The sequence below is a fragment of the Notechis scutatus genome, chromosome 6, assembly GCF_049901735.1.
Source record: "Notechis scutatus isolate UNSWTSFEM ecotype Mainland chromosome 6, rNotScu1.2, whole genome shotgun sequence".
NCBI classification, from domain to species: domain Eukaryota; kingdom Metazoa; phylum Chordata; class Lepidosauria; order Squamata; family Elapidae; genus Notechis; species Notechis scutatus.
In genome coordinates this window covers 57110006-57131942 of record NC_142014.1, presented here as the reverse complement: position 1 = coordinate 57131942, position 21937 = coordinate 57110006, and the positions used below count along the sequence as shown (strand labels likewise).

Here is a 21937-nt window from a genome sequence, read left to right as displayed (position 1 = left end):
ACACCCCAACCAGGCACCCAGATGAAACCCAGCTTCCTAACTAATGATAGCCGTCCATTTACCCGCCAAGCTGCACTAAAGGCCTCCATTAAAGCAACACAATGCTGCCAGCCAATCAAGATAAAAGAGCCAAAAACAGACAGAAGATATTAGAGACACCAATCAAGCAGAACACAGCAAACTCCGAGACCAATAAACACAGACCAAGACTCCCAACCAATCAGGATGAAGAAAAACCATTCTGGCACAGCAATAGGCTGCCCCAAATTCAAATCTGAAACTACTGTAAAAGTCTGACTCACAGACGGACACAATACAGAAGCCTGATGATGGCAGATGAGATTCTGCTGAAACGTTGCTACAACTTTAAAAGAACTACAATGACGTGGGAAAATACCCGAACAAGCGAACACCATATATATATATATATATATATATATATATATATATATATATATATATATATATATATATATATATATATATATATATATAAATAAATAAAATCCAGTAGTAAGAGTCTAATGTCTCTTCACCACCATCCCAAACGTTGCTGTGTTTTCCATTTGGAAGAGATAAAGCCTATCCAGAACAACATATATCAAAAGGAAAAAAAGGGGGAGGAGCAATTAGAGTCCAGCAAGGGGTTGAAATAAACCAGCATTCAACCACTAATCAACTTTTACAGCAAAAAGCAAAATAAAACAAATTCAAAAAGTGAAAATTAAAATTCCAGCATGCTTAGAAATCGAAACGGCTTGACAGGAAGGTGGATATGCCCAGTGACTTTTCAATCACTTCCAGAGGGAATCAGAATTTTCAAGACCTACTCGGTCCACAATCATTCAGAAGTAATCTTGGGTCAATCCTAAATGCTCCCATTCAAAACCAGGGAGCAGCACTGCCAAAGAACCAGCTTTAGCAATGAAATCAGCAGATCATCAGTCAGAGAAAAAATAAACTCTTACGTGAAGCAGCCATCTTGAAAGGGGGATGCCTATTTCTATGTATTCTTTTAAAAGAAAAACAAAACAAAAAGCATTTTGCAGAATAACCTCCTTCAACTAAAATATGTGCTATGGTTTGCCCAACTTTGAATTTTGAACCAAGGAATAAATCCCCACAGGTATTCTTCAATATGAATTCTGATATTCCCTGAAAGAGGGGTGATTCCATCTTTCAAATGCTTCTCCATAGAAACATCAAGACTCCTTCAAATTGAACTCAACACTTGATGACATCATATGTATATCTATGACATGTTCTTGGCAGGAAGATAGTGTGGCTGGCCCATTGCCAGCTTTTGGAATGTCATTGTGTCCTGCAGTTAACAATCTCATGGACAACTGTCATTGCAGAGAATGTTTAAAAATCTTCAATACTAGATGCCAGAGTATAAGACTTGGCTAAAGTATAGTCCAGAAGACAATGTGAAGTTAAGCCAACCAAGATGATTCAATACAATTCTGATCCACAAAATACTTGAAGGAGAAATTGCATTCTAACATTTACCTCCTGCAAATATGTTTTTCCCCCCAAAACATGCTGGCATCGCTTGATCAAATTATTATTTAGTATATGGTGATGTTATACTAGCCAGGAGACTACAGTATTAATATAAAGAAGTTTTTTGGCTGCCGATGATTGCTAGTCTGTTCAGTTCATGCTCATGCATTATCCAGAGTGCACTAGCTCCACATTCAGAAGGCTTCATGGTGTTCTTTAGCATTATCCGGGGCTTTTTCTACCAACAATGTCACCTCGCATTTGGGCATTGCATTCAAAAAGATCCAACATCAGTTGTATTAATATTACCATTCAAAGCGTAATTTTCCTCCCACTGAAGTGGTACCTATTTCTCTACTTGTATGTAACATGCTTTTGCATTTCTATGTTGGAAGAAGTGCTTGGTCAAAATACATCTGATAGAAATGTTGAGTCAACCAGGAAGCTCACTCCTCAACTGCATTTCTCATAAAACTATCGGCTCATATCAGTTCCAGACTTATTTATTAAATGTTCTCATTTCATTTTTGAGGACTCCAGTCTAAGATCATGGCTGCCTCTTATTTCTCATTTCCTTCAAGGAAAACCAGTAGGGAAGGTGGATATGGGCTGGTTGAGGAAGAAGATCAGGCATCAGCAAGACTTGGTGAAAAACAGGATGGATGTGAAGAGAGATTAGGAATTATAGAATGATAGGTCATAGGGTTAATCTGGGCTCTACAAGGAAGGTCCACCATTCTTAAAATTATGGGCAAGGATCTGTCTGTTCCTGCTATGTAGAAAGATACTTTTTTCCTTATGATATGAATAGGTAAGAATGGTTCTCTAGCTAATAATCCTATTGAACAGTAAGTTACCCTTCAGGAGCCTGACCCACCATTTGAATAGAAGTAGGAAGCTATTTCTATGGGAATATAATGAGAAGAGGTAAAATCCAAGCCATGAAATTACTTTAAATTTTGGACTCTAGCCCCGAGACGATATAGGTCTGCCTCTGATCTCCAGAACTGACATTCGTGGTGGCATGATGGTGCAGTGGTTAGAATGCAGTGCTCAATCCAGGAGTTTGATTATGAATGGTTCAAGGTTGACTCATCCTTCCAAATTTATCCTTCCATCCTTCCAAATTCAGTAAAATGAGGACCCAGATTGTTGGGAGCAATATGCTGATTCTGTAAACTGTTTAGAAAGGGTTATAAAATGCTATGAAGTTGTATATAAGTCTAAGTGCTATTGCTGTTCTAATATTAGAATGGTGAAAAGCCATGAAAACTCTAGCCAAGAGCTCTTGCAAAGTATTTAGAAAATTGGTTTTACTTATGGGCAGGGTACTTCTACTTGATGGACATATTTATGCAAAATAGCCTGCCTGTCCACAATATAGACACAGTCTTTGCTTATGTCCATATTATTATTTTTTTCTTCCTGAAAGAGACAAGGACTGACCAATTATGCTGTTTCCTCCTCCATTACTTAAATAGATTAGTGAACATGAGAACACAGAATACTGTAAAGGATATTTCATCTCCTACTGTTACTGCTTCAAGGTGCACTCAGCCTGAGCATATCTATATGCAAGATATCCAACTTTCTAAGACTCAGCTGAATTAATATCAGCCTCCAAGAGTCAAATACAGTATATTTGTTCAACACTTGAAGTGCTTCAAAAACTTAGGAGATAAAATGAGTACCCTATCCCTCAAGCTTAAGATACTTCATTTAGTTCTCCCAAAGTTTTATATTGATCCAAAATTAGCTGTTTTGCAGAAGTTTGCAAGAAGAGATAAATGTAGTTTTTAAGTAGGTTTGTTTTTTTTTTTTTTGCTCATTCCTGCTTGAAGAGAATTCCCTGGGCCTCCTGTTTTTGCATGGCAAAATAACGTAAAGAAAACCCAGAGCTTTTTGCAACCTTTTTCTGTTCTCGGGATTGCTCACATTAAAATATGAGTATTGCTAAAAAAATAATATTTTTTCAAATCTACAAAATTACCTAAAGCACATCTACTTAGTGGAAAAGCAACGTAATTTTTTTAAAAGCAATATAAGCAAATACACTTACAATAAAACACAAGCCAAATAGTAGCAAGAACAAAAAAAAAATATGTCAAAGCTCTAAGGCTCAAAAGAAGCATTCCTTTGGAGCCAAGTCATAACATAACTTGGACATCACTTTTCGAATGGTGAACCAAAGTGACCAAGTTGCTTTGCTTTGCAGAACTTCTGGCAAGTCCTGAGGAAAATGTGTCACTTGCCTTATCAGGATCACTTTCCATTGAAAGACAGGAAGAATTCCCAATACAGTTTTTCTAGGCAATTTTTGTTTTTTTGAGAGTATGTAGCTGCCAGATAAATAGCAAAATAAACAAATAATTAACTGTCTGAAAATTTAAGTGGGTATCTATGAGAGTAAAGCTTGAATAAAAACTTGAAAATATGGGTTTTAAGTGTAACCAGTATTAAGTTCAGTATTAAACTTTAAAGTTAAGATGTTAACTTTAAAATTAGAAGGAAGGCTATTGTTGGCATAAATACCTACCTTCCTTTCTCCACCACGGTTCTAGATACATTGGAGAGCCACATGGAATGTCAAAGGAATGAGTCAGGGTAAATTAGATATTGTCAAACAAGAGATAAATAGGTTGTAAATTGATCTCCTTGGTGTCAGTGAGCTACACTGGTCGGACAATAGCTTTTTCCAGTCTGAGGACTTCAGACCATCTATTATTCAGGACATGATATTAGGAAAACAAATGGAGTGGCATTTACTGTAAGCAAGAAACTTGCTAGAGCAGTGGAAAGCTTCTCCACTTGTTGATGGTTGGTGCTAGATTCTGCTTAAAATTATACAAAAGAATCTAGCACCAGCCGTTAAAAGGGGATTATAAGATGTCCAAGGCAGCTTCCAAAGATTTGGCACCCACAACCATACTGCAAAACTGTCCTGGCTGATAGAAAAATCTTTTGAAAATCAAAAGATCATTTACATGTCCTTGACTACAAGAAAGTCTTCAATTATGTTGATCATGAGAAGCTATGGAGAGCCCTACAAGACCTGGGGGATACCAGCACATTTGGTCAAGTTGGTGCAATCTCTGTACACAAATCAAGAAACCACTGTGCAAACAATGTATGGAGACAGTCACAGGTTTAAGATAGACAAAGGAGTGAAACAAGGTTGCATTCTCGATCTTTCTTATTCAGTCTGTCTACTGAAATAATAATGGGGAACTAGATTTTGAAGACTCAAAAATTGGGTAAAACTGGTGGAAGAAACTTCAACAATCTTCAATATGCTGACGATACAACTTTCCTCTCCCAAACCAAAGAAGGTCTAGAACAGGGGTGTCAAACTCAAATTCATCGGGGGCCGCATCAGCACTTTGGTCCCCATCAAAGGGCCGGTTGTATCTGTAGGTCTATGTGTCCACTCTTTATTATCATAAATTAATGTCACTGCATTCAATTATTACTGTTTTTTGTAATAATGTAAGTAATAACTAGCTCTGAAAGCAGAAACATAGTCAGAATAATGACAAGTAGATATTCAAATGTACAATTATTGTACAATGTATTGAAAAATGTTTTTGGTAACAAACATTAATTTTTTTTAAACATACAAATATTGCCAAACACTGTTTATTAAACATATGGAAAACACAAGGCATTACCTTTTTTTTAACTTTTATAGTGCCCAGCCATGTGCCCCCTTTTAAAGTGCCCAGCCATGTGCCCCCTTTTAAAGTGCCCAGCCATCTGCCCCCTTTTATAGTGCTCAGCCATCTGCCCCTTTTATAGTGCCCAGCCATCTGCCCCTCCATTTACTTTACTTACCTTTTACTTCTTTCTTTCTTTTACTTCTTTCTTCTTGCTCCTCTCCGCGGCGTCCGCGCGCTCCTCTGATCCCTGGAGATGTCGGGCGGACGTCACGTGATGACGTCACGTCCGACACCCAGGGAACAGTGCGGGGCAGGAAGAAGTCGGGCCAGGTCCCGGAAGGTAAGTAAATTTATTTATTTTTAACTTGAGCCATTTTTAAAATGAATTTACTCCGTGCAGGCACGGAGTAAATTCATTGAAAAAAAAAGGGGAGGCTGCAAGGCTGGCGGCGGCACCGCGGGCCATCAGACGAGGTCTGGTGGGCGGTTTGGCCCGCGGGCCTTGTGTTTGACACCCTGGTCTAGAACATCTGATCAAGAAAATCAAAGAAAAAAGTGAGAATTTTGGTCTCTTTCTAAACATGAAAAAACCCAAGCTCATAACCACTATATAAGGAAGGGAAACATCAAAATAAAAATGTATAGTGAAAACACAGAATATGTGCAAAAAATCACTTTCCTAGGACCATAGATAGCTCAAAGTAGTGAATGCAGCACAGAAATTGTTGGATTGCACTGGGTCACATAGCAATGATGAACATGAGGCAGATAGGGAAAAGTAGGGAAATCAGCCTGGCAACTACCAGTAACTGTAAGTTACTTTGCTCTATTGTGTTCCCTGTAGTTCCCTATGGTTGTGAAAGTTGGACCTTGAAAAAGCAAGACAGGAAGAAAATAGATTTGTTTGAGCTGTGGTGCTAGAGAAGGCTCATGAGTATTCCTTGGACAGCAAAGTTGACTAACAAACAAGTACTGGAACACATAACACCACACATGTCACTAGAAGGCAAAATCAAGAAACTGCATCTCACTTCCTTTGGCATATCATGCAGGGGAATTCACTGGAGAAAGCAATTATATTTGGAAGAGTTAGCAGTAAAAGGAAACCAGAAAGAACAAAGTTTTTGGACAATATAAAAGCTGACACCAGCCAGAGCATAGAAAAAGTGTGTCTTTGTGTTTGTTTATTTGTTTAATAAAGAAAAATTTTATATATATATAAAGAAAAAGTCAAAGAAGTAATGCAAAATTGGAAGATATTCAGAGACCTGGCCCATAGAATTGTCAAGAGTCAGATACAACTGAGTGGATAACATTATCATCATTATTATAAAGAGGCTACAAACTAGGATTGGTTAATAACTTTATTGTTGTGAATCTTTTAAATAAAAACTGTGTCATCAAGAATTGTGTCATCTGTTACCATCACTAACTTGAATTCACAACATTACCCTTCCTATTAGATGCTAATATGCTGAAATACTATACTTTTCCCCTAAAACTGAGCCTGGCTAGGACTGATCTTCAGTTATAGTATAATACAGATATAATGTCCTAAGTATAGTAATTCAATCTGCAATGTAGCTTTAAGACCAACCAATCCAGGCTTTAGACAAACAGGAAGAAATCCTCTTTCAAAGCATTAGCCAGGTTTTGATACTCAAAAGGCAGATCTTACTTTCAAAATAAAGGTAGCCTTCCAAAGCAAGTTCAGACATGTATCTTCTCTTCATTCATAACAATTATCATAGATCAAGAACAACAGAGTATTTAATATAATTTCATACTATGTTTTAAAAGACCATTTAGAAATTTAGTGTCCTTACTAAATGAAAATGTATGCGTGCATCAGTGGTGGGATTCAAATTTTTTTACTACTGGTTCAGTGGGCATGGCTTGGTGGGCGTGGCTTGGTTGGCATGGCTATGTGGTAATGTGACTGTGGGTCAAAAGACAGAAACTCACTTTCTGGAGAAAGGGGGTTGGACTAGATGACCTCCAGGCACCTTCCAGCCCTGGACTGCTGTGCTGTTTCAAAGCATCCTCTAAAGCTGTGTCTAGTGCCAAGGTTTGTGGTCTTTCCTCTTCCTTTTTCCTTCCTTCCCTCCCTCCCTCCCTTTCTTTCTTTCTCCCCTCCCTTTCTTTCTCCTGTCCCTCCCTCTTTCTTTGTCTTTTTCTTTTTCTTTTGCAGCACCCCCCTGCACCCCGTTTTTGGTATAGTGGGCCTCTGGGAAGCCTCCTGGGAGCAAAAACAGGGTGCGTGCGGCATAGCTGATTGTTGGAAATATCGGTTCGGCTGAACCTGTAGATTTTTCACTACTGGTTCGGCCAAACCGGTAGCAATTTTTTTTACTACCGGTTCAGTCGAACCAGGCCGAACCGGTAGAATACCATCACTGGTGTGCATGCTGTATATGCATGGATACTCTATGGCAGGATCAACCACATTCCAAGTTCAAATGGCAAAGTAGTACAGAGTCTTCTTTGTAAAGACTCAGTCAGGTGAACCAGTTTTACAAAGACTAATTAACAATGAGTTCTTAAAAATTGCAAGGATATTTCTTCCAGTTAAATATTTTTTTGGAAGTTTTCAACAAACCAGGATATGCTCACTACCTAAATTTTGTAGAGCATAAACAAACAGAAAGCATCATATTGAAAGAAAAAGCGGAAATACATTTTTTTCTTTAAATTTATTACTTATAAATTATTTTCTTTTCATTTATCTTCATTGTTGTATTGGGACTATTAATCAGAAAGATTAACAACACATTTAAAATTGGACAAATCAGACAAAGCAGGGGGAATGCTGTTCATCTGAAAATACATATATTTTCCTTTGAAATATTTCATATGGTAGCAAACCCTTTGATGTCATGGCAGCATCTAAGAGTTAAAGAACAGAGAGTTGGCATGCTTTCACTATTTTTCCTCACCCTAATTGTAAGGCCCAAGACATGGTTGTCAGTTTAAAAGTTATTTACCTCTTCCTCCTCCCTCATCCTGATACATAACTAAATTATGTGGAAGTTTTGTGATGTGCCCTACTCAAGAGGGGAATGACACCTCTCTGAGCCAATTTTCACAATAGCAGTACAATAAAATTATACTTCAGTCAACCTCCAAACAATTATTCTTCAGGGCAACACTAATTTAATTGTTTGTGGAAGATCTACCAGAATGTTTAATTCATGATTTGCATCTGACAACCCTTTATTGCACAGAATGTCCTTCCTTCCTTCCCTATAACCTTAATTATTTCCAAGACAAGTGCCAATGGTGAAATAACTGCTTTTAGATATGGAAATGAATGATCTGTACTACTACTTTAAACATTGAAGGGTTAGATTTTAGTCAAAAGAAAACCCTTTAAAATGTTTTGCAACGTAATGCAAAACAAAACAAAATTAAATAAAATTTAGTTTGAGTAGGAAAAAGTCTCCATAAATAGATATTTTATATTATTTTGTTTCAAAAAATGGCCTAATTTATGAATTTAACTCGTAATTTAAAATTATAACTACAGTTTTAGTTATGAATCTATGGAATGAACAAACGTAATTTTTGCTTCCCTTTTTTCTGAGATTTTTTTCTTTCCCTGTCTAACCTATAACTCTAATATTTCCTAGAGGTTGCTCATCTAAGAACTAACCATGTCTAATTCTGCTAAGCTTTTTAAAATCTTTTTGACAAAGATTTGCAGCCAGCAGCCAGATAAACAGGGATTAATACTAGAGAAACAATTGAGCAGAAAATACTATCTTAATCAAGGAACTACCAGGGGGTAGGGGGGAACACATCTCCACCAGCCCTGGTAGATCAAGCTTCTGTAAAGTCAGGTAATGAAAAAAACACAAGCAAACAACCAAACTCAGAAAGCACCAAGGACTACACAATCCATCCCTGAACTACATATATTTTCTTCTACTGAATTTTTGAGATCAGTAAAAACTGTCTAGATGTTTACTTAGCTGATCTGGTTTCCATAGTTCTCCCACTTCAAATCCATGCTTGTAACTCATTAAAAATAAACCTCAAGAAAAATGTGGGCACATTTATGATAAAAGCATAGTCATTTTAAAAAGCCAGGAAGAAATTTAAAATAGCAACAAGTTAGGAATAGATTGGAATAGATTGGAAACAGAGAAACTTAAGGAATGGTGAGATTATTTCCTAAAAGTGAAGATTTCATAACCATTAGTCATTTTTTTTAATGGTTGGATGAGTGCATTATTATTAAATTCTACATATATTTTCTTCTATTGAATTTTTGAGATCAGTAAAAACTGTGCATGTTGACAGAAATTTAAAGCAGCCACTTCAAAGCAACATCATTTGGTAAGAAATGTATTTTATATACTATGTAGTTTTAAACATTTTAAAAGAAGCAACCCATCTAGCTAGATTCAGGTTCACTGACCATCATTTCTACTATGAAGGATCAAAGACACATTGAATCATTTTTACCAAAAAAAAAGAAGAAGCATGGAGCAAGATAAAGACGCTTTACCTATGAAACAAGACTGATTTGACGAGAGTGACAACGTCCCGACTGGCATTGTATCCAGCACATACAATGGCGACGTGGATTGTCTAAAAAGACAGAGAAACAAACAATGAATGCAAGGAGAAGAAAGATCATTACAACCTAGCAAAATCAGTGCAGTCTGGTCAGTTTGAGGCTTTTGATGTTTAACACTTCCTGATATATTTTTAAAGTTGTAATAACATCATGGATATGTGAAGTACCAATGACATAATTTCTCTAGAATCTTAAGTCTTATGCTATTTTTTTATACTACGCAGAAAATATTCACTACATTTTGATACAAGCATAGATAGAGACAAATTAAATCACCTACATTTCAAAGGCATGGTCAAAAAAAATAAATCAAGAGAATAGTCATGATGGTGTAATTGAACCTGTACCTGTTTTAATTGTGTTACCCACAATGAAGGAAAAAAAATAACCCTTTTGGAAAAATCAGATGCCATATCCTGCATATATATAGTGCTGTTCTACACAAGTATTTAAGGAACTGACCAACAAAGAAGAGCTGGTGATACCAGTTCTGGAGAAAAAAATAAACAATATGCAAGATTTCCTAGCAAATGGGCATCCCTGGCAAAGTGATTGTGAGGAGAACCAAGACAGAACCTGGCTGTCAAAATCTCAATTATGTGAACAGAGTGTTTTTTACTCAAAGTAATCCTCCTCAAAACCAATTCTACCCTGTGTGTATGTGCTGCTACTTTGTAAATAAAGTGTGGACTTGCAGGAAGGTTTCTAGCCAAAATTATAGCAATATAATTTTTTATAAATTTGACATAATTATTGAATAAATTGGTATCTTTTCTTGCACCTAGCTATAAAATTTGCAATTCCAATGTATTGCCTTAGAGACAGACCATTGAGCATGCAACGCCTTATTTCTGAATAAATCATCACAAGAGAGAGATATAGAAGACGAAAATGGCAATGTAAAGAAAAAAAAATCTTTAAAGGTCCCACTGAAGTAGCCAAATTCACTGAAATCTTTCAAATTAACTTTCCTTTAGTATTGTTTTATTTCTTATTTAAATATGGAAGAAAATAATTTTACCAATGAATGAAAGTATGTCTTTCTAATGTTAATTACTTTACACTGGATCACTAAAAGAGCAGACACCACTGAGTCAGATCCCAGTGTGTGGCTTTGAGAATATCAAGTAATTTAATAATTAAGTAAGTACGAATAAATGTCTTCATTCATTGACAAAAAGATATTAACATCCCTCTTGTTTAGAAGAGGGAATCCCGATAGGAAGCCCCAAAGACAATATCTTCTATCTTTGTATATTCCCAGCAGTGAATTTCTAAAATATTTATTCTTTATCTTTGATGTAACGCTTCCGTTTCCCTACCTGAAAATAAATATGTCTCATATGAACATCTTTCCAACTTCTTCTATAACGACAGTCAGTGTGCAAAGAACTAATTCAGTCTCTGCAGTCTCATAAAACTCCTTCAGCACTTTTTTTTATTATTTAAAATCCTGCCTCCCTACTTGAATTGGCCACTGATTTTTTTTTTAATTTAATCTTTTAAATACCTTTAACAAGTTGACTTGTTAGATAATTTCACAAGTAATTTATCCATAAAGGTGATTGTTAAGGCAGATATATGAATGAGGAAAATATAATCATTGAAATGTTGCATTGAAAATTATCAAATTTGGTCAAATATAAGTCCCCAATTTATGACCAGAATTGAGCCCGAACTATGTTGCTAAGTGAGGAAGTTGTTAAGTGAATTTTGCTCCATTTTATGACCTTTCCGGCCGCCATTGTTAAGTGAATCACTGCAGCTGTTAAATTAGTAGCAGGGTTATTAAGTGAATCTGACTTCCCCATTGACTTTGCTTTTCAGAAGGTCGCAAAAGGGGCTCACACCATCCCGGTACACTGCAACCATCATAAATATGAGTTAATTGACAAGGATCTGAACTTTGATCCTCTGACCATGGGGATCTGCAACAATTATAAATGTAAAAAACAGTCATAAGTTATTTTTGTCAGTGATATTTTAACTTTGAACAGTCACTAAATGAACTGCGGTACAGGAAAACTTTTCCCGTAGCTTTTCTTGTTTTTTTTTTTAACCGAATTATTATGTAAGGTAATAAGATGGTCAGAAGAAGTATTTTTCAAAAGTAACAGTGTGAGTTATTTCAATGATGTCTACTCTACACAGCTGTCACTTGAGCTGCAATATATAGTAACAATTCAGCTCAAATAATTGCTGATTACGGAAAATGGATCCTTGACAGGGAATGAACATAAGCCTCTCATATAAACACATAACTGGCATTTTTAGTAATAGGATAAGTGATGGAAGCCCTGAAGGCAATTCTGATGATAGGGAGGTTTCTGTTAAGTTCGCAGTCAGGCTACTGAATTACTGAGAACCTTATGAAAGGAAAAAGTGAGAACCATGTCAGTACTGAGAATAGTTAACAAAGGAGTGGGTGGCGAGCATCAGGAAGTCTCCTTTTTCACAGAACTATTGCCTACAGCATAACACTACTCTACGGTGAGCAATTAATTGGTAAAATATATTATAATCTCAAAGACCATTTTATCTATACAACTTTTTAACAGTCATTCCCTTGTCCAAAACTGGTCATACTTCCAGGAATATTTGGGTCTTGAGCCACCTAATCAGGTGACATTTAAGTTTCATAAATAATAACAATAGTAATTCAATCCATTACATTTCATCTCAAACAAAAGAAAACATGGGAGTTTGCTAATAGACTTTTTTACTTTTTAGAAAAAAAACCTAAAAGTTAAATCCACAAAAAAGTGCAGACAAAACAATGTGCATTCTAAGCCAACACAGAGGAAAACAACAACAATCTCTAGGTTATTTTAAAGATGTTCTGCAAGAAGGCCCCTCATAAAATGAGAATAACTTTAATTACAGGTAGTCAGTCCTCACCTTACAATCATAAGGGAGCTTGCCCACTATAATCATTAAGTCATGGCTGTTGTAAAACGGGTCACATTACTAACCTGATTTTACAATCTTTTCTCTGGCAGCTGTTGAGTGAAGCACCATGGTTGTTAAGTGAATCCATGGATGTTAAGCAAATTCATAGTTCTTTATGAGGTGGTTTTGTCAAAAACTGGAAGTCATGGGGCCATCTAAGTGTGATATGCTCCTTAAAGTTTTCCCCCAGCCAGGGTTACACTCTGTGCCCTGGAACTGCATACGGCTCCTGAACCCCCAAGAAATATTGAGAGTAAGGGCCACTGTGGTGAAATGAGAAATTAGTTCCTACTGCCTTGAAACTAGAAACCCCAAAATTATAGTGTAATGCTAAGTTTGTTACAACATACAGTCCTTCCCCCTAACATCCAGAAAAAAGCAGAAATCCCTGACCTGCTGATTTGCTGAATTCCTGAGCTTCTGAATGCCTATGACAGACTTAGCTATTCTATACTTATGCCCAACCTATCCCTTTCATACAGCCAGTTCTGTAAAGGATCCACCTTCACCAATGCAGGAAGACTTGAATTGTTATAAATAAAGATGATTTTATTTATTTATTTTAATTCAGAAGGATAAATAATGAAAATTTAGTTTTTAAAACCATTCTCTTGACAAGTGTGATTCAGCAATCTCTTGTAGTATAATCCTACTGGAAATAAGTGCTGCTATGTTCAGTGAGACTAATTCTCAGAGAAGTGTACACAAAGCTGCATCATTCAGTATTACAGCAAAGAGAGTGGACCATGTTTTTATTTTAAGCTAAAACACATACACACAAGGAGCCGGGGGATACAAATCTGAAACTTTTAAGATAATTTGTTTCTGTTGCAGAGTTCAGTGTTTGGAATTGTTTCCTTATTCTTTGGGAATGGGAATCAGGGAAAGATATTTAGCTTCTACCACGCCCATTACAAAACTACACTAGGAGTTTCCCAGTGACTGCTTAGAGCGGGGGTGCCAAACTTGATTTCATTGAGGGCTGCATTCAGGTTGTGTTTGACCTTGGGGGGGGCTGGGGGGGCACAGACAGAGGCGTGGCTAACTTGATATCACTCACTGAGGCTCCATTTTTGGCCACGACGGCCTCCTGCAGCCCTCTGACAGTGAAAATGGAACTTGGGGAGGCAGTACCATAGGCCAGTTATTTGCTGTTTCCAGGGCAGGCCACGGGCCAGATCTAAGCACACCACAGGCTAGATCCGTCCGGTGGGTCTTGAGTTTGACACCCCAGGCTCAGAGCTATTTCCAAAGTTTATTTATACTTCTGTTTATTTAGTTATCCTTTGCTTACTCTATTAAGTGTGATCTTACTGCATATACAAGCCTACTGAATATATCCAAGTTACAGTATAAATATGAAATGAGATATATAGAGAAGGTAAAAAAGAGTATACTTGATTATATTTTATTATTGCTATAATAAAGAGGGCTAGGTTGGAACAATGGTTAAAGTGTTGGTCTAGAAGCCAGGTGAGTAACCTCAGCTCAGTTATTCATGTCTCAATCCTAATAAGGTTCAGGCTGTGGAACAAGTCAACTGGGAAAACAAAGCTCTTGTTGCAGGGGTGTCTCCTGAATGTGGTTAAAAAAAAAGTCAAGATCTTGGCCACAAAGGCAGGCAACAAATGGCCACAAAATGTTGACACACACACACACACACAAAAGAGGTGGAGATTTAATTGTACTGTTGTGGCCACTATATCATGATGCGACACCCAGACATGTGATGCAATACCCAAAAAAATACGGCATACTTTACTTAATCGTCCAAAAAAAGACTGAAGGAAAATGAGGTCAGGGCAGAAGAAGAACATCATGGCTTCAAAATCTAAGGGACTGGTTTGGACAAAACTCAACAGCACTTTTCCATGCGGCTGTTGATAAAAGTAGGATAGCCAACATGATTGCCAAAGTCCAATGACGGATACGGCACAAAAAGAAAAAGAAGGCCACTATCTTGACTTTTTCAATTCCACTTTAGAAAGATGTCTGTCTTGTATCATGCGTTGATAGCTTCACAATAAGAACTACAGGAACAAAAGTAGATTGTGCAATCGTGTGGGATAAACATTAAGAAGAAACAAGCATTAACTATATTACAATCACTTCCATATGATTCAGATTATACATAACAATCTAAAATCTACTTTTTATTAATTTCTGCCCCCATTTTTGAAATTTTCATTGTAGGTTACAGACAGAGTAAAGAACAATGATGGTGCAAAGCTCTTCCAGCACACAGCAGAGCATGGTGGATTTATTTTATAATATTTATGTCTTCTGAGATTTAGAACAATAGAATTATCAGGAGTTTTGTAGGCATACTATAACTTTTCATAGATTTTAATGGTTTTTATTTAATGTACTTAATGTATTTAGCCTAAGATTTTAGGTGTCCTATTCCTATACTCCTGTTATATTTTAATATTTTTCAACACCAATTAAAATGTACTCCCCATACCTCAAGATTCTCTTTAATACCATATTTATTATGTAACTCTATTTACAGACTGTCACATGTGTTTTGTTATGTTAATTATAGATTCTGTCCAGCTTATATTTCTGTAACACTAAACTGGTAAACAGATTTCATCTCTTATTAGTAAAACTTTTTTTCCCTTAAAGAAGAGATACTTTTACCAAATTTGTATTCAAACTTGATAAAAGCGTCCTCAGATCAAGGTCAAAGTATATCTATATGTGACATGCAAATACCTTACAGCATGTATCTTAATAACACAACTGTAATATCCTTGAGAGATAAGGAGAGGAAGAGCCATGAGGGCAACTGTCAGATAAGAGACATCTAATAGCCCACAGAAGAAATGGGAAATAAAAATGGGTCATGGAAATATTCTCAGAAGGGAGCCTCCCTAGTTCCCTGGAAAATAATGGCAAGAAGAGAGAGAACTGTGCTTTCAGAATTGCAAGACTCTTTTACTGTAACCTTATAATAAAGATGGCATTAGTACTCATAGTATTGGTTTCTTGTCTGCTTGAAAGGGTAGTCTCTCTCAGCCCAACTCACCTCAAGTGGCTGTTATTGTGGAGAAAAAACAAGGAGGAAGGAGTACTGGTATATTTGTCTCCTTGAGTTGTTCATAAGAAAAAGTGAGCTAAAAATTTTAAAAAGAAAGAAAAAACATTTTTGCCACTCTGATGAAGTCAATAGCCATATTGACTCTACTAAATCTGTCTTAAACTAGAGCCGTGTGGTTTCAGTTAAATACATCTTCTCTTTCCCTATTTGTAGCAGGTGACAAACAAAGTGAGCAGATAATTCTGTCTCTATCACGGACTTATTTTTTTCTTTGCTGCAGTCACAGTCAAGATTCAAAAGCTAGCACAGTCTATTCCAATTGTATCAAGCTGATTTGCTTTTAGAAACATTGCTTAGCTAGGAAATAATCTGCCTACCTCGCACTTCTCCACTGCTGGCTGTTGTCCACATTCAGAGCTGTTCCCTGCCACAATGCCAGCCCGGAGGCTCTCACTGTCCCCAGTCCCTTCCTCCATTGAGTAAGTTTTTGAGTGATTGCCTCGTCGGTGAGACATGCCCCGGCTCTGGACCAAACTGAGCTGTTTGCGTAGTGCACGGTTTTCCTCTTCCACTTCTCGCATGCGAACTTCCAAACTTTCTCTTTCACGTTGACTTGTGGCTGTGTAATGAGGGCTGTGGGGCTGGGATTCAATTGGAGACAATGACACTGGCTTTCCATCTGTAGTGAGAAAAACAAAAACAAAACAGAAATTGTCCCAAATGGAATTAAACTGTCAAAACTCTGCCAAAGCATCAAGATTTTATATTTGGGGCTAGCAGTAGGGGCTAGCACCAGTTTTAAATTTGGGGCTAGCACAGCAGTAGGCTAGCCCCAAATTTAAAACTGAAACAGCTGTGAAAGTCTGACTCACAGACAAACACTATACAGAAGCCTGATGATGGCAGATGAGATTCTGCCGAAACGTTGCTACAACTTTAAAAGCACAACTATAATGACGTGGGAAAATACCCGAACAAAGCCGAATGATATATATATGAGTTTGAATATGAATATGATTTTTAAATGGATGGAGATTGGACAGAAGAAGTGGGGAATTTAATTTTTGCACCTAATTTGTTTGTAGGAGGGGGATGTAGGAATCAGAATTCTATGAACAACTTTTCCTAGCATACTGAACAAACTAATTCTGCTGTATGTTTTTCTACTTTCCATTTGAATAGATCAATAATTGCATTCTTCTAATTAGGCAGTAATATTCGCACACATTAAGCAAGTTGCACAAATATACTTCATAAACAAACCATATTGATATATGTCTATTTCTCCAGTTACTTCAAATACATTTCTTGACATTCCTATACCATTTTAGCTCCACTCTTAATATATTCATATCCTTCACACACGCATCTCTAAAATACTCCCTCCCAAAGTCACATCCTGAATGTTTTATTACTTTACTTTTTATTCCATTCACCGGACTGGAGGATTCCATTGCGCTCACTTTCAAACCATTATGTGTCTTTTTCCTGTTTATTTTATTCCAAACTTTCTGATCTCTTTGACTATGTTCTTTAATCTTTTCCACTTATACAAATATTGCTGCATTATAATTTTTTTGTAGGAATCATGTGCATTCCTCCTCATCTGCAGCCTCTTTTATCTTGTACCATCCCTTTGTATCCAATATATCCAATACAAAGAGTTGCAAATCAAGTAGAAAGCAAACGACAGCAAAGATAGTACCAACAGTTATAGATGTATTGGATGCAATCTTAAAACATATGGAGCACCATTTGAACACCTTCAGCACTGACAAAATCACCATTGCAAAAGGCAGCTTCACTTGAAACAATTTGCATCCTGTGAAGATAACTTTAACACCATCAAACAACATATGCTTATCGTAGGTCCTTGGGAACGATTCAATATATGGATGAAAATGCCGAATCCAGTCTAAACATCTAGTTGTGTGAGCAACTAATAATGTGATTTTTATTATTGTAAGTGGTAGACTTCATATATTATTTTCTATAGAAGTTTCATATATGTACACATTCAGTGAAGGGGGAAAGAGCGGTGCCATCAGTGTATGATTTTTCTTTTAAACTTTATGCTTTGCTCCAAAGTTACTCACTACAGAGAAACAGCAGGCATTCCATATTATCTTTGGCTTGATTTATGGCAGAGGTAGAAATATGCAACCTGTAGGTCATAGGCAGAACCCTTTTCTTTGAAAATCTATACTCTCACACATTAATTTTTTGTTCCCTTGCCTTTATTTTTTATCATCTGTCTGTGCACTTTTTTTTTCTGTCTCTCTTACGATTTCTAAAGTTGCTTCATAATGTCTGAATAACATATTTATCCCGGAATAAATGAAAAAAAAAAAACCATCACTATTTCCTGCAGTGGAACTGATCCTCTTTCTGTGCAAACAAAATTAATCTCAGTCTCTTAGTGTATGCAAATTCCATATAGCTTTATTATACTGGGTCAAAGTATTTGCTGCTTTGTGACAATATATATAAACCTCAAATTCTTAATGTGGCTGAGCAGTGCAGGAAGGATAAAACCTTTCTGGGTAAAATTCTTAATTAGCAGAACTAAAGAACTAAAGGATGCTTGGGGCAAGTTGTCACAGCTAGCATGTGGGTAAACTTTCTAACTATGGCACATTGCTAGACCAATACTCAAATACAGCTCATCAGTCTAGAACCCACATTACATATCTGATATTAACACAGTTGAGAAAGTCCAGAAATATTTCACAAGAAGAGTTCTCCACTCCTCTACTCATTGCAGAATACCTTTTGCCACCAGACTTGAAATTTTAGACCTAGACAACCTAGAACTACGCTGCCTTTGGTCCGATCTAAGTATAGTATATAAAACCATACATTGCAATGTCCTACCTGTCAATGAATACTTCAGCTTCAACCACAACAATACAAGAGCACACAATAGATACAAACTCAAGGTAAACCACACCAAACCTGATTGCAGGAAATAAGACTTCAGCAACAGAGTGGTCAATGTCTGGAATACTCTACCTGATTCTGTGGTTTCTTCCCCAAATGCCTACTATTGACCTCACCCCTTTCCTAAGAGGTCTGTAGGCGGTGTGCATAAGCGCACCAACATGCCTACCATCCCTATCCTATTGTTTTTTATTTTTTTATTTTTCTTATATGTATCCATGTATTCATAACTATGTTTTTTTTTTACTTATACCTATTATCTTGTAAGCAATTGACAAAAATATATAAATAAATATACACCGATTAAGTATGCAAGGGAGGGCGGAAGAGGGAAATGGCTTTCATTATCCATGATCTCTTTTCAATGATTGTTAAACAGAGACCAGATCCCAAGAAATTCAGTAAATGTTTTTACCTATTTGTAATTTGGTTCTTTGATTTTTGTTTCTTTATATGAATACTAAATGGCAGACAGTTTTTCAATCCTTAATTTTCTTCTAGAAGTCTAGTTATGTCAACAGGCTTGAGCGTTTCACAGAAATTGAGATTTAATGAGGTGGCTGCATTGCATGTAGCATCTAATGGTCTCCCTAGCATTTTTGGGTTTTTATAATAATAATATTAAAATTGTACTTATAAAGTGCTTTTGCAATTGCATTCACTGAATGTGTTAAAGTGAGGGTCTGGTCAAGGGACAGTTTAATTTATCTCTCAATGGCTTAAGAAATTCCTCCAATTTAATCCATCAATAATAGAAATATGATTATTGACTAATGAAAGTTCAACAAAACATAATTTAAAGCAGGTCAAAATTTCATTTTCTGGAATGCACCTTTTATTGGCAATCAGCTTGAACCAATTGCTAACCAATTGCTAAGATGGAAGGATTTCTGCTATTAATAATGTCTGTATTCTCCCTCAGCAATCATGAGACATGCTAAGCATTTCCTTTCCATATCTAACAAAAATGTTCACACCCAGTGTCCTACACTAAATTTATAAACCACTCTGACGTAGCATCAGCTGGAACTGCAGAATGCTGCCTGATGAGGAATGTTGATAGCTGCCTATAGAGCTGCTAAATGAAGCCAAGCTATTTTCTCCAGATGCCTCCACTACAAACAAGGCATCCTTTAATTCTAATATAAGTAAGCCACTGAAAGAAAGAAAACAACCCTTGCAAATTAAAGAAAGGAAGCAATGGGGACAATGTGACCTTGAGAGGGTTATGTGGACTGTGCAACTCCCATATGTGGAGGTCCTAGTCTTCTTGTCTCTATCTATTCTAAAGCATAACTGTAACAGAGAAATGTCAGATGGTATGACAGCACTTTACTGCCTCTATAATTGGGATTAAGAACAGTGTGTTCATTCAGCACATATCATATTAACCACCCAAAGTCTATTTTTGGTTGTTACAAAATCCAGCCCTGCTTCAACAAAGTAATTAAGAAATGTTATAATTTGAAAAATAGAAATGAAGAAACATGGAATGTACTGAAGCCAAAGACATTTTAAGAAAGGCATGTTAACGAAACAGCACCTTGGGTGTAAGCTATTTTAGCTCTGGCCATTCTCTAAGCTCAAGCTGCTTTACACACAGAGTATTGCTCCACACCTATGATTAAATAACACTACCATATGTGTGGATCAATATGTGATGAAATCATTTGCACACACACACACACACAATTACTGCATTATAAAGACTGCCTTGTCAAAACGGTAGCCAGGATAGATTTGATGATTGAAGGGGCCAGAATATTGATCATGATTATCCCTCTTATAAATCATAAGCATACTAAATAAAAAAAGAGCCTAAGCTGTTCACACACTTATAATAAGGTGCCATTATTTCTGTATATCTAAGCTGTCTTTCTATAGAACATTATCAAGCTTGTGCAAAATATCAAAATAATAAATCTAGAAATATCTAAAAATATTAAAATCATGTTATGACCAATGCAAAACAAAAATAAAATAGGCCTCCCGTTACCCATCTCCTTCCAATCCAGCCTGTTGTGCAAGACCCAAATAATCCCACTGTTATTGCCTTTTATATAATATAAACATCATTATAGTTATCAGTGCATAACTTCAATCGTAATACAGTCCTTTGGTAGTTTTCTAAGGTGTACATATTTACTGTATTTAGTGAAGTTTATTTTTTACTAGAGATGTGAAAGTCTGAAACATGAGGACTCATACAGAATAAAATGATGTGAATATATGTAATAGATATGTTACGTATTTGTAACATACATTTGTGAGCCACAGCATAAATCTATGTAAATCTTTTATATAAACATTTTTAAAAATAAATATCATTGCCTTGCTTTCTGAATATCCAAACTTATATTGTTTGTAAGATTCTTAATCTTCAACTCCAACTTTTGATGTACCCTGTATATTCTGTCATTGATTTCATACTATCCTATTCTGGAAAATTTTATCTGGGCTCATTGGAGAAAATATCACTGCCTCTTTCTCTCTGGAAGTCCTATATTCTCAGATTTTCTCCTGAGAGTATTTCCCACCCAAATTTTCATGGTAAGGGCTAGACAGGAATAGAGGACTGAAAGCATATGGATAACTTGCTTTGCACTAACAACTTGCTTTGCACTATGACATACAATCAGAGGGAAAACACCAACTAGATTTCATCATTATTACATATACACACAAAAGGACAGCCATATTATACTATATGAAAACGCTACTGGTCAGAACTGATATAGCACTAAGCTGCAAAGTTGTTTTTGACTTATCATATCAGCTCTTGTGGTTTGTTGATGGATTAGCATAAATTCAACCCTTTTTATTAATTCAAAAAACATGGTTAACAATCTTACAAGATAATGTCATAGTTTAATCTAGTTACTATACAGAATCAAAAAAATTAGATTGAGGAAAAGATGAACTATATTGACATAATAATTTTGCAGTATGCATACACAGGATATAAAGTTCCAATAAGATATACAATTCCTGTGAAATATATATAGAATGTAAATAATTATAATGAATAACTTTTTGGAATGATTGTCTATTGAACATTAAATTGGTGTCATCAAGTTAATTGACATGGCTAGAGAGAAATAAGCATCTAAAAATATTACTTAATTAATTAACATTTTTTTTTAAGATGTGCCATTTTCTGCAAACCACTACATGTGTTGTGTTAAAGTGAGATTGTTCTAAACCTGAATGACCAAACCCCAAAAGTCCTTTTCATGTTGGACCTTTTTTCCTTTTGTTCCT

At 36.2% G+C, this 21937-nt stretch overlaps 1 protein-coding gene across 2 annotated transcripts in view; it reads right to left on the bottom strand.

Moving 5' to 3' along the window:
- LARGE1 (LARGE xylosyl- and glucuronyltransferase 1) overlaps positions 1-21937 on the bottom strand; it is a 360189-nt gene that overhangs the window by 194412 nt on the left and 143840 nt on the right. For both annotated transcript variants that reach the window (XM_026694958.2, XM_087968395.1), the window contains 2 exons: positions 16114-16415; positions 9673-9755 (listed from right to left, as the gene is read on the bottom strand). In XM_026694958.2, the coding sequence (XP_026550743.1) occupies positions 9673-9755; positions 16114-16415 (385 nt within the window). The remainder of the gene's footprint in view (positions 1-9672; positions 9756-16113; positions 16416-21937) is intronic.